This window comes from Dreissena polymorpha, chromosome 6, assembly GCF_020536995.1.
Source record: "Dreissena polymorpha isolate Duluth1 chromosome 6, UMN_Dpol_1.0, whole genome shotgun sequence".
Lineage (NCBI taxonomy): Eukaryota > Metazoa > Mollusca > Bivalvia > Myida > Dreissenidae > Dreissena > Dreissena polymorpha.
Window position 1 is genome coordinate 1,436,889 of NC_068360.1, and position 16,913 is coordinate 1,453,801.

The window sequence follows — 16,913 nt, forward strand, 5'->3', positions numbered from 1 at the left end:
AGTGCGCCCGATTAATCGATCGCTGATTGGTGGATCAATTCTAGTGGGCGGAGCGATCATAGATAAGGCGTCATGTCAATTAGTACACGCCTTGCAGGCGGAGTTAAGAGGTACATTGTACATTCACATCGATAGTTACCAATGAGAACGCGCGCATTGTAGTAGTTTACCTGAGCGATGAAATGACATCGTTATAGACATGTATATACGCTCAAAAAAGTGTACACGCGCAGCACATTCGCAACAGTAAATATGAATACGATTTATTCTAGTATGTTCTACTGTTTACTTGTTTCGTGTTTCAAATCTCTCAAACACTAATTATCCAGTCGATGTGCAATTTATTTTGTCAGACATGAATTCGTAACCATATAAACGAAAACTAACAACTCACCCGTGCATAGTCATTAGTGCTAATTTCCATCATTTTTATACTAACAAGTCCTAATACTACACAATAGACATTGAGAAAACACATTTCCTCGATAAGATATAAATTATCCGAGTAGAATTAAATTGCTACGTCATGACCTTCGACATTGCAAACGGCGGACGTATTCAACCCGCGTTCAATTCAAAGCTGGCGATTCAAATAACAAGTAATGGTGATTCAATAATGGAGAAACCATTAACTGGATTTAACAAACGTTTGATAACGTTTGTTAAACCAGATAACAACAAAGAAAATTTGGATTATTAAAGTTAAACAGGTAAGGCATTTTTAAGTATAAATATTTCGGACATGTATAAAATTCGGATAAACAGTAATAGATATACCATATGCCCCATGCATTAAGATTGTGTTTTGTTACGACTTGTTTTTACCCCAATTTGGTGATTTCATGACGCAAAGAATGCCCAATATGGCATGGGTACTGGACCCACTCCCAATTATCATGTACATTATGATGTAAATAGGGTTTGGATTGTCATTTCATTATTAAAGTACTGTTTATTTTTATGATGCACATGGAAATCACGTTTTATTTTTTATGAATTGATTTATGTGACTTAATATGTAAGGATTTATTGAGTTTGAAAATATTATTTGTTTGTCATTGATGATGATACTAAGGCTTGGTGTAATGAGGGGTATAAAACAAGTGAAGATTTTATTAAACGCTGAACAGAAATCACTTCTCCTTCTAGTAGCTTCACTTCTCCCTAATTTCAGCTCAGGGAGAAGTCACTTCTCCCTCAAGTTTGAACCTAGGCTGAGCCCTGGCCATATAAAGCCATAAAAGGAAAAATGCATCGCCCCTTGGCAGCCATGTTTTTCAAGCAAACGTAATCATTTTCGAACTCATCCAAGATATCAATACAGTACGAAAAATCTTCTGACCAAATTTCATGAAGATTGGACAATAAATGTAGCCTCTAGAGTGTTAACAAGGTTTTACAAAAGCCATATAAAGCCATATATGCAAAAATGCCCCGCCCCCTGATGGCCATGTTTTTAAAGAAACCGAAACAATTTTCGAACTCATCCAAGATATCATTGGGACAAATCTTCTGACCAAGTTCATGAAGATCGGAAAATAATTGTGGCCTCTAGAGTGTTAACAAGGTTTTACTATAGCCATATAAGGAAAAATGCCCCGCTCCCTGGTGGCCATGTTTTACAACCAACTGGCATCATTTTGGAACTCGTCCAAGATATTATTGGGATGAATCTTCTGACCAAGTTTCATGAAGATTGGAAATAAATGTGGCCTCTAGAATGTAAACAAGATTTTACTATAGCCATATTATAGCCATTTAAGGAAAAATACCTCGTCCCTTTGCAGCCATGTTTTTCAAGCAAAGGTTACCATTTTTGAACTCCTCCAAGATATCATTGGGACAAATCTTCTGAGCAAGTTTCATGAAGATCGGAAAATAAATGTGGCCGCCAGAGTGTTAACAAGGTTTTACTATAGCAATATAAGGAAAAATGCCCCGCCCCCTGGCGGCCATGTTTTTCAACCAACCGGCATCATTTTCAATCTCGTCCAAGATATTATTGGGATGAATCTTCTGACCAAGTTTCATGAAGATCAGACAATAAATGTGGCCTCTAGAGTGTCAACAAGATTTAATATAGCAATAATTATATAGCCATATATTTTTCAAGCAAACATAACCATTTTTGAACTCATCCAAGATATTATTGAGACCAATCTTCTGACCAAATTTCATGAAGATTGGACAAAAAATGTGGCCTCTAGAGAGTTAACAAGGCAAATGTTGACGCAGCACAACGCACGACGGACAAAAGGCGATCACGAAAGCTAACCATGAGCATGTGCACTCAGGTGAGCTAAAAACAAGATATGTGTTTGTCAGAAACACTTTGTCCCCTTTTGCGTCGCTTTGAAGCTATATATTTAACCTTTGACCTTGAACGATGACCTTGACCTTTAGCCACTCAAAATGTGCAGCTCCATGAAATACACATGATGCGTGCCCAATATCAAGTTGCCATCTTCAATATTGCAAAAGTATTCATTGAATGAGCCATTTTGACACATATATTTGACCTTTGACCTTGAAGAATGACCTTGACCTTTCAAAACTCAAAATGTGCAGCTCCATGAGATACACATGCATGCCAAATATCAAGTTGCTATCTTGAATGTTGCAAAAGTTATTGCAAATGTTTAAGTTGGGGCAAACAAACAAACAAACACACAAACCAACAGACAGGGCAAAAACAATATTCCTATAGTGGTGGGGGACATAACAAATGATTTAATTAGAAAATGGTAAATTTTTTATTTGATATCATTCAGAATTGGTTTGTATAGTGCTTGGTTATTAAGGTTTATATGTAAATATATATAATTTTATACTGCAACTCCATTATAACGCGGATAACGGGGTCCAAGCCACAAGACTGTATTATAAATTCTGAGCTCAGTTATTGCCATTTTGTGTGTATATAATAAGAAGGAATAAAATTGTGATCAAAACACCATATGATAGCTCACACTGTTCTTGAACTTAAATAACCATAAAACATAGACATTAATTTCATTTTGGCGGTTTAATTATGTTTTATGAAAACACAAAGCCAAATACAGACAAATTTGCTAATAATTTGTAGCCATTGGCTTATTTGGCTTATGGCAGATTAAGATCTGCATTTGGTCTCAAAGGGATTTTATTTTTCCAAAAATTTAGTTTGGAATTTTCTTAATTGTAAAACATTCGGAAAATTGTTTTTTTTAGGAAAATTACTGTCACCTCTGCAAGCTCCTTCTTACACAGCGTTTCAAACTGGAAACAAAGGGAGATCATCTCTATGCGCACATCTTGAGGAGTAACTGCCCTTGATAGCAGTGGTTCATGCAGCTGAACATCAACTGGAGGGAAAATAAGTTTTTATAAGCTATTGAGAAAAAACAAAAACAAGGGTAATAGCAATCCAGACAAGAAAACAGCCTTCAAATTAAGGTAATTTTTATAAAAGTATACACATAAAGGTAAATGATTATGAAATGTCAATTTATTGCTGAATTTATTACTGTTTATGATGAACAAATGAAGGTTTGTTCCATTCACATTCCCTTATATTATTGAATTGAAGTATAAAATGACATTGAGGTTTGTTTTAAGTACACTTTTACAGACAGCCTGAGCATGCAAAATGAAAATATCGTGCCAGACAAGGTCAAAACACAAAGGGCAACGGGGCATGATTTGAAGGACTAGCACAAATTGTGAACCTCCAACAATAAATTGTGTTGTATTTAATATCAGGCTAATTTTGCTTGAAGGTCTAATTAGAAAAGCACAATTTCAACAGTGGAAACCTGGAGCTTTAGATTTTTTTAATGATCTACTTTAGTTGGACAAGAACAATATATATATATATAAATATATATATATAAATATATATATATGTGTGTAGTAATATTTAACCTGGACAAAATCTTAAGTGTCTGAAGTACCCAAGTTATACCGCCTACCAGTGTAGTAAGCTTTTGTCCTTCCATAAAAACTTTTAAAATAAAACAAATCAATGAAACTACATCAGATTGATATTACTATTCCCTTTTTATACAGAAATTAAATTCAGTTAGATGTGCATTTTTCTCAGATTTCAGCTGCATTCTACTTCTGGTCAGACATCATTTCATTTCATTTGTTGTTAAGTACCATCTACCAATGTATTAATGATAACCTATCTGGATGGATGTTAGAATAAACTTCTGTTTTGTGATTAAAAGTCATGAGTAAAGGTAGTTGAGAATAATACAAATAAGTGGTTAACATTTTATTTAACATTTAAGTTAACATATTTTTATATCATTTAGGTATTTTTTAAATATTTGAACATGGTGAAAGATTGTTGGCTCGTCAGACTTTGCTATCGAAAATATTAAAAAGTTTGCGGTGAAATTCAAAATTGTCGGACTTACTGTTTATGCTTCCAAAGATTGCAACCCTCTTGCAGTTTTCATATTTATGGCATAATTGCAGGCTTTCCAGCAGGCCTTAACAAAAAACTAGGAGAAAACAAGGAGTGCTCTGAACAAAACACTTTGAGAAAACTAGGAAAAAACTAGAAGGGTGTATGAAAAACCAGGAGTAATATCATAACAAATCTTGATGTTCAAAACATAGTTTCAATAGCAATCAATCTTTACAAGCTGATGTTATTTTGTTATTGTATATCTTGTTTTTGATGGTCTCAGATCTGTATATCTCCCAATCATCTGCGACTTTATGACCTTCATATCATCAATAGTTGGCAATGCCGTGCATAGCTCACGCATCATAGTTGGTGAGCTCTCCTGGTCACAAACTTCTGGATGAAGGCAATGTACCGCTCACACCATGCACTGTATCATGTAGAGAAAGCTTTGTTTGAAGGTCACTTGATATTGCTTGGTAGAATTTCAAGTTTTTAAATTTTCTTTTTTCCTGGGTCATTGTGAGACAATGTTTCGTGTGTGTCTACACCAATTTCCAATTTATCATTCTGGTTCAAGTCCTTGCCGTCATGTACATCAATAGTTTGAAGGTTGCGTCCATGTTTTCCCCCTTCAACATCATACTTGATGAATCTCAGCAAAAATGACTTCAGACGTCAGACATCTCAGAATACAGGAGATGAATGAGTGGTTCCTGCTTCTGAAATTGTTTGAGAAATGGTTAAACAGTGGCCATACACTCACCAAAAACTGTATGTGTGCCTTGCATTCCTTTCTTAAATGCAGCTGACAAATCCTTATACCTGGAATTCTTTTTCAACTGAACATACATATGATTTTCTTTACTTTTGTGGGGAGGATCTTTCAAGAAGTACTTGCACAGTGCTTCCCAGTGCTTTCCAATACGTTAAAGAGCTGTAATAAGTGTAAACCAACGGCATTCTACATGGTGGACAAACATTTCTTCATACAGTCCCAGGTCTTCCAATGTCAACACAAAATCATCTCGTTGGCTTATGTGGGACTTAAACCACTGAAAGATATCAATGGCCAGCTGTTCTGCATCATCTCCATATGCATCAAGGTCTTTTCTCAATGCATTGTGATTTCTAATAGTTATTAACATTTCTCCAGATGGTTTTATTTACATTCGGCCCATCACCGCACAAAGCTACAAGCTTCCTAATGTCTCAATCAAGGCATTGCTGACCATTTCGCCTTTAGCATGTTCGAACACGAGTCTTTCCAGGAACATTGTAGTAACTTCTCTCTTCTGCTCATTTCAAAATCTAACACATTGCTTTTTGTCCTGTGCATTTCCTGTTTTTTTTTCAAATTGTATTGTAAATGGACTCTTTGATACTTGTATCTTTTTCTTAATATCCCTTCTAAAATAAGCACCAAGACCATCTGATATTGGATATGACACCTTAAATTTGCTCATTTGAATTGTTCAGAAAATATTCCAGGAAACATCACCTTCCATCACATTATGAGTAGGAATATCCACATGATGCCACTTGCATTGCCCAAAATGCCTCTGCTTTTGCTATTTGATCGCTTACTGATAAAGGCTTAAGAAAGACAGTCTGCCCCTCCTTTTCAGTATCACCACCTCCTTGTTGACTGCCTCCTGGTACAGGTGATTTAAATAGCTGTGTCTGGCCATAATCATTGCGTACTTTAACCAACTGGTTATGTTTACAATTTTTGATCCATCAGTGTGGCCCAATAACTGAGACAGGCCTAATTTGAACAGGATATAATGCTTTTACAAAGCAAAGCAGTTCCCAGAATCTGCCTTACACCATTTTGACAGGGGATTGCGATTATCGTCTATTTTTTCTAGCCTTGAGCAAATATATATAGAAAACAAGGGCTGTTTGTAAAACATGCATGCCCTCCATATGGGCTGTCAGCTGTAGTGGAAGCCATTGTGTGAATACGTTTTTTGTCATTGTGACCTTGACCTTTGACCTAGTGACCTGAAAATCAATTGGAGTCATCTGCCAGTCATGATAAATTGATCCAATTTAGCTGGATGGGAGAGTCCACTTGGCATACATGTAAATTGGATTAAAGTTTTAGGAAAGAAAAATACAATGATATTTGACGTTTGACCTTGAAGGATGACCTTGACCTTGACTTTTCACCACTCAAAATGTGCAGCTCAGTGAGATACACATGCATGCCAAATATGAAGTTGCTATCTTCAATATTGCAAAAGTTATCAAACTTAAACCAAGGGTTAAGTTTTTGGACACACACATACAATGAATGAAATATGGGCTGTCAGTTGTAGTGGCAGGCATTGTGTGAATACGTTTTTTGTCACTGTGACCTTGACCTTTGACCTAGTGACCTGAAATTCAATAGGGGTCATCTGCCAGTCATGATCAATTTACCTATGAAGTTTCATGATCCTAGGCCTAATTATTCTTGAGTTATCAACAGGAAACATTTTACTGTTTCGAGTCACTGTGACCTTGACCTTTGATCTAGTAACCTGAAAAGTTATAGGGGTCGTCTGCCAGTCATGATCAATGTACCTATGAAGTTTCATGATCCTTGGCGTAAGCATTCTTGAGTTATCATCCGGAAACCGTACAATAACACATCTTTCTATTCAAAAAAAAAAAATAATTTTTTTTTTTTTTTTTTTTAAGGGGAATGTTTCCCCCCAAAAGGGGAAAAAAGTATACTTTTCAGGTGGGGGACTGCCACCGAAATTCGGCGGCAGATTTGATAGATTGAGGGCCCTGCATAGTGACCTGAAAATCAATAAAGGTCATCTGCCAGTCATGATCAATGTACCTATGAAGTTTCATGATCCTAGGTGTAAGCATTCTTGAGTTATCCGGAAACCATTTTACTGTTTCGAGTCACTGTGACCTTGACCTTTGACCTAGTGACCTGAAAATCAATAGGGGTCGTCTGCCAGTCATGATCAATGTACCTATGAAGTTTCATGATCCGAGGCATAAGCATTCTTGAGTTATTATCCGGAAACCGTTTTACTGTTTCGAGTCACTGTGACCTTGACCTTTGACCTAGTGACCTGAAAATCAATAGGGGTCATCTGCCAGTCATGATCAATGTACCTATGAAGTTGCATGATCCTTGGCCTAAGCGTTCTTGAGATATCATCCGGAAACCATCTGGTGGACGGACCGACGGACAAATCGACCGACCGACCAACATGTGAAAAACAATATACCCCCTCTTCTTCGAAGGGGGGCATAATAAACCATTAATACATACTTAATGCAAACCCAAATATATTTAAAACACTAAAAATTGATGTATACATATCCAGGTGACATTAAATTAACAAAACCAAAAAATTATTTTGCCCATTTAAGAATTTTAACTTGTGTCACCGGGGAAAAAACTAGAAGAACTAGGAGCTTTTTGTAAAAACTAGGAAAAAGGAGACTTAAAAAATACTAGGAAAAACTAGGAAAACTAGGAAAAACTAGGAACGCTGGAAAGACTGTGATTGGGATTACATAGGTAGACTATACTAGTTGCAATAATCCAACTTAAAACTTTTTTCACGTAAACTCCCTGCCTGGAATCAAGGGGGCAATTTAAATGGTAATATGAGCCACATAAGTGTTTTCTGGTATAAATAAAAACAAAAATACAATAAATATGTCCCTTTTGCGCAAATTAAAATAACTTACTTGATTATGTGTATATAAGCAGAAAATTAAATTAGTTCAAGTTTTAAACACAAAATCTGTTACGAAAAATGTCTACATTACGAAATGGAAAACACCGAGATATTCTGATTAAATCTAAAAATATGTGAATTTATTTAACCCAAATATTAAACCCAATTAAAAAACTGCAACAATTTAGTGTTAGCGTTGCGTTAACACCTTGTAAGCAATAAACCTTTAGCAATGAAATCACAGTCATAAGAATGTGTCCTAGTTCAAACAAAACTGTTATACACCATAAACTTTAAGCTGCCAGCATAAGATGAGACCATCAGACACTTGATAAAAAAAAATTAGTGCAGAGCAACATTTCGCCTTTCCTTTGCTATAATTGTCAATTCCAAACTGCCTGCTTTCCGTCTGAAAATGGTTTTATCAAGTTTTAGTTTTGAGAATTTCTCCACAAAAGACTCACAAGGTGATGCAAATTTTAAAAGATATTGTGTTTGTTGTGATGTTATACATGTAGTTTGATAGAACTTTATTTAATACACTTAATGTGGGATGTAGTTTTTTAAAAACATGGTTATTGCAATAACCAGAATTCTTGAAACTCAACGACTTTCTGTCAGACATTTGGTCTGACTGGTCAGAGTTTTCTGTCAGACCTTACCGGTATTTCATTTTGTCAGACCAAAGACAATTCATGAAATAGGAAAAAAAGGAAGAGTAAAACATTAGAACTACAGAAATTATTGTGTTATCCACATTTTTCTCTAAATCATATTGGTTGCCGAGGAAAGAAAAGATCAAACTTACTTTAAATTTGCTTAGGAATCATAGAAAACCTTTTTTGAATGCAAGAATGGTAAGTATTGATTATAAATACATGTACAATATTCTATGAAAAGATCACCAGCTGATGATTTAACATGAGCTTTTCATGGTCATTAACTGTATAAATATTTAGATTTGAACTATCTGTAACAAATGTTATCACATTTTTTAACTTAACCCCAACACCATAATATTCTAGACAGTTTCTGGATAAAATGACAACCATGGTCATTTCTTCCATGAATAAAAAAAATCGCAAGGGGGACGCTTATTCTTGTATTTCTTCCACTCATGAACAAGCATATAAAATAAATCTTAAACTGAAATAAATTTTGTTTATGGATTATATTTAAAAATAAATCTTAAAATTCCTTGAAATACATGTAAAAAATTAATTTAACCTGAATAAATAATATTGAAATAAAACACTGTTGTTTTACATTGCACATCTAGGTGAAAATCAAAGGTTCAAAAGTTTCCAGTTATGATTCACACCAATACGGTATTATTCACATCTATCTGGCTATATATTAACAGTTGGTTTAAACAACTTCCCCGGTTCAACACAAATATCAGTGGCACGAACTGGTAGTGGCACGAAATGTCCGTAAAAGATTTGCAAATCGTCGGCTATATGCGGTTTGGGGGTTTCAGATTTTCAAATATTTTCATATTATGGATACAATTTCTAAACTTAAGAATGGAAATTATCTGCTCTTAAATCACCGTAACACTCGTTTATATTTAAACCCTAGCTGTTGTTTTGTTTTTCTGTAAAAAGGCAAGAATTTAACTCAGTTGAACACTCAAATGTACTAGCTTGACACAAACACCTATTGTCTCATCCCGACATAGCAAGAAACCGGTGATATGCATTTGTTATCATAAGCGGATAATCAAAATTTTCGTCGATAAGATTTTGCAATTTTTTTTAATAGTACAATCATATTTCACTCAGGCAAAGTGTGTAATTGGCCGATTTTCTATATATATTCATGAAAATCTGCAATTATTGTATCAAACATTTCGGTCCGACGAGTTAAGAATTTCTATTGGCCCGTCAATTTTCATGTCAAACGTGTGCGTAGGTCCGACAAAGTTTTGCGAAGTTTGAATTACCATACAAAACTTTGAGCTGTACATATCATTGTATGTACATGTATGGTAGGTTCTTGTTGAGTTATGGTTATAAATATCGCATGAAATCTCTTAATACAAAGTTTGCACATAATGCAGTTCGTTCTGGTTAGAAGTTATAACCATGTCACCATTGTTTTGCTGATCAAAAAAGTGACAAAAACAGGTAATTATTGTAATTCATCTTAAATCAACAAACATTATTTCCTCCTTAATATTGGTTCTAAGTTACTAAGTAATACAAAATCGTTTATTTATGAGTATTTTCCTTGCTTCAGCATAGGTTGGCATTTTTCTCATAAGATATTAAGCTGCCATGCAATGTCAGTTAAAAGGCTATTTATAACATGCACATCTTGAAATTTGAACAGCCAATCATAACCCATGACTTAAGAAGAAAACTTTCTTTCAAGATGGCCATTTGACACTCTCAACACAATAGATTATTTTGATTTTTACAGGCAATCAACATTTGGAAAAAAAGCAACAAATATAAAGACCAAAGGTCAATAATTATTTCATAATGATTTATGGTCATATGTTTATAAAATATTTGTAATGTAGCATCTTTATGAAAATTACACACAACTCAAGAGGAATATCCCTTACTTTTTGGCCCTTTAACGACAACCCTTCAAGAAGTGTAGGAAAATCAATGTTTTTTCACAATTTAGAAGTTATAATTTATTTTATGGTTATCCTTGACTTTTTCGACACTCATTCCCGTATGAAAAATCCTGGCGTAAACCAGCTGGTTTTGAGGCGTAAAATAGAATTACGTGCCTTTTACGCCCATAAAGCTGGTGGACACGTAAAAAACATTTGCAAATCCTGGCGTACAATTTTGCAGACTGAAGAATAAACAAGGCGGATTTTTTAAAACCAGGCGTAAAATTGAACTTAGAAAATTTGGCTATCAAGAGAAGGCATAAAATTGAACTTAGTCTGATTTGAGATCTGAAATATAAACATAATTAATAGTCTGAAATCAACAAGGCGTTAATTGTAATTAGACAATTTTTGGATTGACTCTTTGAAACATTTGCAAGTGGAAAATTAATATTTCTTAATAATTGGGCAAATAACATTAATAAAACTCATATTTGTCGGTTCTGATCTTTTTAAGGCTAATTTGCAGGAGCTTATTAAAAAAAATCTACCAAGTAGAAAAAATTATTTCCTAGTATTTATTAAAACAATATTTAATAATATAGTAATTGCAAAAAGGATACGACAAACATAAGTAAATGTCAAAAAAGTAGGTTTGTTGCATATAAAACGGCAAAAGCAACGCTTGTCAGTATAGACGTTCTGTTGCTATTATCAGATGCGTTTTATGTGTGATTGGTGATGACCTTCCATGAGACAGCTATTCAGACAGTGATTTTGATGAATTGATATAAATCAATAATTTTTTGGCATTGCTGTTAAAAAAACAACAACACAATTTAGGAGATAAAAATAATATACACATGTATTTAAATTTTAAATATATTTTATCTATTGCTGTCTTTCACACTTTCCTTTTACTTAATACTGTATTGTCTGACAGCTCTTTTGTTATATGAACAATTATGGCATAAATTTATTTTTATACTTTTATTACTAGGAAATTAACATTTACCATAATGAAACAATATATCACTTTAATGTGAACAATGTCAATCTTTCCGATCAAGTGGTTGATTTGGGCCAATAACTGCATTTAAAAGCTGTTTTGGACCGGTCTTTGTTAACTATCAACTTTGCGGGAATTTCTGGTTGACTTTCCTAATCTGGTTGGTCCATAACTATAAAGTCGCGCCAGTCAAAAATCATAAAAAGCCACATTTAAAGTTATGGTAGCCAGAACTAGCATCATCATAAAAGTTTAACGCATTCATTTTAGAACCACTCACAGTACCAAAGTCTGCATAGTTAGGACCTGCATTAAATTGCAATGAATTTTTTTACCAATTAAATAAAACAAATTAAAAAATCACAAATATTCAAGCGTCTACTACAGAATATGAAAAGCTGTTGAGAAAAAACAACTTCCGGATAATGCTCGGTCCGGAAAATATACACACTAAAAATAGACGAACTGTCCAATGTGAATGCTATTTAAAACTGTGTACGCTTCAACTTGAAAACATCGCTCAGTAATTTCTTATACAATCTATTGCATTGCAATAATTAACCTTTAAAGGATGGATCATAATGAGTTGGAGAAACAATAGCAGCCGTCATGAGCGCTGCCATTTTGGTCGGGTCGGTCGATGAAACACAATGAAACGGCATTGTGTACACAACGTTCTTAACGTAGTGACATCACCATCTATGTATAAAATTAATGAAACGGTGATATGTTGGAAGACCTACATTAAGAGTCTGATTATTAGTTTGTGGCTTATTTCTTCTAAGCCTGGGCCTTACCTCTCATAGAATAATTAATATGATTATAGGTGCTACCTAATTTACGGGCAAAAGCTTTTTTTGATAACGATGTATTAAAAAAAATTATATGGACATTATTGTGTTCAAAATAATATGATAATAGGTGCTACCTAATTTACAGGCAAAAGCTTATTTGATGTTTGATAAAAATAACACGGGTAATATATGTCTGCACATTATCATGCAACAAAACATTCGATTTCTTTACAAAACAATATGTAATTTAGCAAAGCAATACAATATAATTTGTTTAAATCTTAAACAAGTTTATGAAGCTATGCTTTTTTGTATAGTAACCCCTTGTACTGTTTTCAAACTCTTAAACATGTATTTCAGTTTTTGTTTCCATTTTTCAAAATAATGTTAGAATTAAAAAAAAAATCTCGCGAAACTGTGTTTTATTGATGTTTTCCATATGCAGGGATGCCATTTATGTTTTAGGGTGAGATTATTTCTAAAACGATTTTATTTAACTTAAGCATAAAAAAGAAAGGTGCCGTACTTCATTATTTTGGTCCCATGTCTAAATCATCGACATCGTAAATGTATCCCCTGCATATGTAAATGAAAAACTTTTAGTGCTTAATAAATGTTAATAAATATATAAATGCAACAATGCTTGCGGGAGTGTTTGCGTCTATCTTGAAAGAAGTGCATAGACCTCATTCACTCCGCAAAATTACACAGACCAGAAATATCACCTTTGGCTTTGGACACAATACTCTTTGCATATCTTCCGCACTGTTAGAGCTTATGTCATGAAATGTGGTAAACTTATTGTATTTTTCTGAATCCTCAGGAATTAACAGTTGGTAAAAACTATCGCTTATGGCATACACAGATTGAACATTACTAGGTTGGTGCTAAGGAGAAAATACTAGTAGCAAAAATTTAGGTTTATGATGAAGACCCACATCATAAGCTTAACGCTAAATATATGAGTGTACCTGTCACTTTATGTGTGAGACAAAAAATAAACAACAACATACTTATTATCACGAATTTACTGTTATCAACAAGAATTGTTTTACCAGTAAATAATTTACCAAACCATATTTAAATAAAATATAATCAAATATTTTTCACCTGAATTTAATTACATTATTTCGTTTATTTTCATTTCATTTAATTCATTTTCATGTGTTGAAAGTAAAGATATTCAGTAATTATGGAATGTGGCATTAAACATATAGACAGCATCTGCGTATTGCATGTGAATGAGGCAGTTTCCACATGAATATGATTATTAAATAACAACCCGATTATTAAACTACATGTACATCCCAATTGATTAAAGTCAAGTTTTTGTATGTTCAAGCTCATAAACAAAATAACACATTCAGTATGTTCATTTATACCCCTATCTTCTCGCCCTTGTTTCTGTGCACTCAACACATGTAGTATTAGACACACTGTTATGAGTTTGCATATATTCGGTAAGTTCCTACCACGCGTTTGTTAGTTAAAAAAGACGCTCAGTCATGGCACTAAATGTCAATGAGTTGACTTCATCAAAGATGTAGAACCAAAAAAAGTACTCCACTCATCCAGTACGCCTTCTATGAAGAAATAATAACAAGCAGTCATCAAATAAAATGAATACCGTATCCTACACTTTCGCTTCTTATATGGTCTTCAAAAGTAAGTAATCAGTGGTAATCAGAGACAGTTGACAAGACTAAACTTCTGCTTTTCGCTTATTTGCATTTTTTCAAAGTGTCAGCATAATGTGCAAAATAATAATGGTAATACACAACATGGTCTCAGGTGTGTCAAATGAATTTTTCAGGCAAGGATTATTAATTTTAGGTATAAGTTCAAGTGTACAGCACACTCTTTTGTAATTAAAATATTGCAAAGTGTGCTACTGGCACTGCATTATGCACATTTATATTTAAGCAAAAATTAGCATTCATTTATATAATAAACAAGAAATCTGATACTTAAAAACAACTTAGTAGATATTGTTTAATGTACAATGTATTACTCAAAGTCATCATCACACAATGAGACAACACAATGGTCTCTAAACAGAGTGTGCTTTTTAATTGTGGCATACATTTTATGAATTAATACTGGTAATAGAAATACAGAAAAAAAACGTCTAGAGCTGCCTGGGAACTCTCATTTTTAATATCAACAATTCATTTGACATGCCTGATTGCAAATTGTTAATTTCACTATTCTTTCACATTGTTTTCACACCTGATATTTGTTATGCTGTATATTCTTTTTGCTTACAGACATACAGAGTCTCGTCACAATAATTGCAGTTTCTTTACAGTCCACTAACGTTGAACATTACAGAGTCACAATTGCTAATGTTTCAGTCCCGGTCAAGCTTTTTAGGTCCAGAATTGCTTCGTTGTTGAGTACAAAGCTCAGCAGAGCAGAATGTTGTTGAGCAGAATGCTGCATGGAATGTGTGAAGTCCAGCATTTGACAGAGCAGGTTCTAAAAGAAAATCAAAAAGAATCGATAAAATGTACATATGAATTAGTCTATTTCTAATGTGTATGTAAGCACAGTCTGATTTTTTTTACAGTTTGAAACAGTTTGGTACGAAAATGATCGAGTATGAGTCGGAGATACAATATTGTTTACAATCACAACGTAATTTAATACATCACAAAAGAAAGGGTCTTGAGAATAATCACGTACAATATACTCAAGAAATAACTCCAAAACTTAATAAAATGATAACTTTTATGTTCCATTAGTTTGACTGAATAATAATGACCCTAAATTTAAAATCGGCGAAATTTTGTATGTGCCGAAAACAGTTCCCATGCTATCAAAGGTAATCTTAAGCAATATTACATGTATATAGATTGATGTTTTATGTAACCAAACGCACTATTTTAATTGAATAATGACTTACCAATCGAGTGCATTCCATTAATTTATTAAATTTCAACAATGTAAACATCTACCAGAGTTTGTCAGTTTCAATTTTTACTTCTTAATGACGTATCGACGAAAGCAGTGACGTCACACAGACATGTATAGTTGTCGACGAAAGAAACGCGGACGTTCATGTTGTGAACAAATTAAACTTTTAAACAATTGTTTATTTATGTAAAGGGATAATATTACCTATAGAATATTGGGTTCATTGAAGAAGTTAATTCGAAACTAATCTTATTCGGTATTGTAAACCGGAAGTACGCAAATAATTTAGACGGGTTATCTTTTTTAAGATTTTGTTAACAACATCTAGAGCAGTTTTCAATTTGCAATGCATTATGGGAAACAGGAAGTTTCACACAGGGAGGCAAACAGACGTATTTTGATCGTAGAAAATCATAATACAATAACATAGAGTACGATTCGCTGCTTAATAATTACTGCCATGCCGTATTATTTCATGAGGAATGCATCTACGTGTCATATAGCGTTTGTCGAAGTGCCTATGTGCTCCAGCGCTCTATGATTTTCCATCGCGAAAATAGGTGACGGCAGAAATTATTTGACTTGTATCCCTATAAGGAAATGTCTCTTTGTATTTCAGAAAAGTGATACAAATAAACGGTCAACGCCCGCTTCGCGGGCTTTTGCCCGTATTATAGTTGTTTCAATAATAAAGAAATGCATCCAAAAAAGTCAATCTTCAAACGAGTAACATTTTCCTAGCTTTAAGATGTAGCATCTTATAATTGTGTGTGTTTTCTAGCCGCAGGAATTTAAAGCTGGTTCGATGGCTGCAGTATAGTGGATATGGTGTCTGCTAAGTCACTGGGAGGCCTCTGTATTGATCCCTTATGTGGGAGCGTTCTTTAGATCACCCTAAAAACACTAAGTACTGGTCTTACCAAGGAAACAGTTTGTTTCAGCAAATGTGTCAATTCAACTTAAGCTTGCTAAAGCAGTTGGTTTTAATTAAGCATACACTGATTTAACATAATCAAAATAATGTGATGTGTCAAATCAATTTTGATTGACAGGATTTTTTGTATTATCATTATGTGGAACAGAAAGACAGCATACTTGTTTTGCAATTAAAATAGTTCATAAATACAGGTATCTATCAAGGTTCTAATTTTATTTCGCAAACTATTGGCGAATAGTTTAAATTTTGTCGACACTAAAATACTAGCCATTTTGTAGCAATTCATAAATCACAGTCTAAACTGCATACACTTAGTTTGTAGCTGTATAGTTACAATTTGAATGCAAATAAACATACTGTTATATCATCCCTATTTTTTTATTTAAAGATTCAAATAATCCATACAATAAAACATAGATCATCAGTAATCATATGATGTTATTTATATGTCAGTCATTGTTCTTGGCTAAGCCGCTAGCAGAAGCATGTAAATGATGTTAGTATATATATTCAGTACATATATAAAAAGTTTTGTGGTATTGTGTAGAGATACAAAACACTTCACATCATTTATTTGCACATAAAATAATA

General features: G+C 33.7%; 1 protein-coding gene across 1 annotated transcript in view; it reads right to left on the reverse strand.

Moving 5' to 3' along the window:
* The window catches only part of LOC127836148 (uncharacterized), a 31,206-nt gene extending 18,888 nt beyond the window's left edge, over positions 1-12,318 (reverse strand). Inside the window, exons 1-2 of the mRNA XM_052362579.1 lie at positions 12,238-12,318; positions 3,226-3,344 (exon numbers count right to left, since the gene is read on the reverse strand). Of these exons, the coding sequence (XP_052218539.1) occupies positions 3,226-3,344; positions 12,238-12,298 (180 nt within the window). The 5' untranslated portion in view covers positions 12,299-12,318. The remainder of the gene's footprint in view (positions 1-3,225; positions 3,345-12,237) is intronic.
* Positions 12,319-16,913: the final 4,595 nt, after the last annotated feature.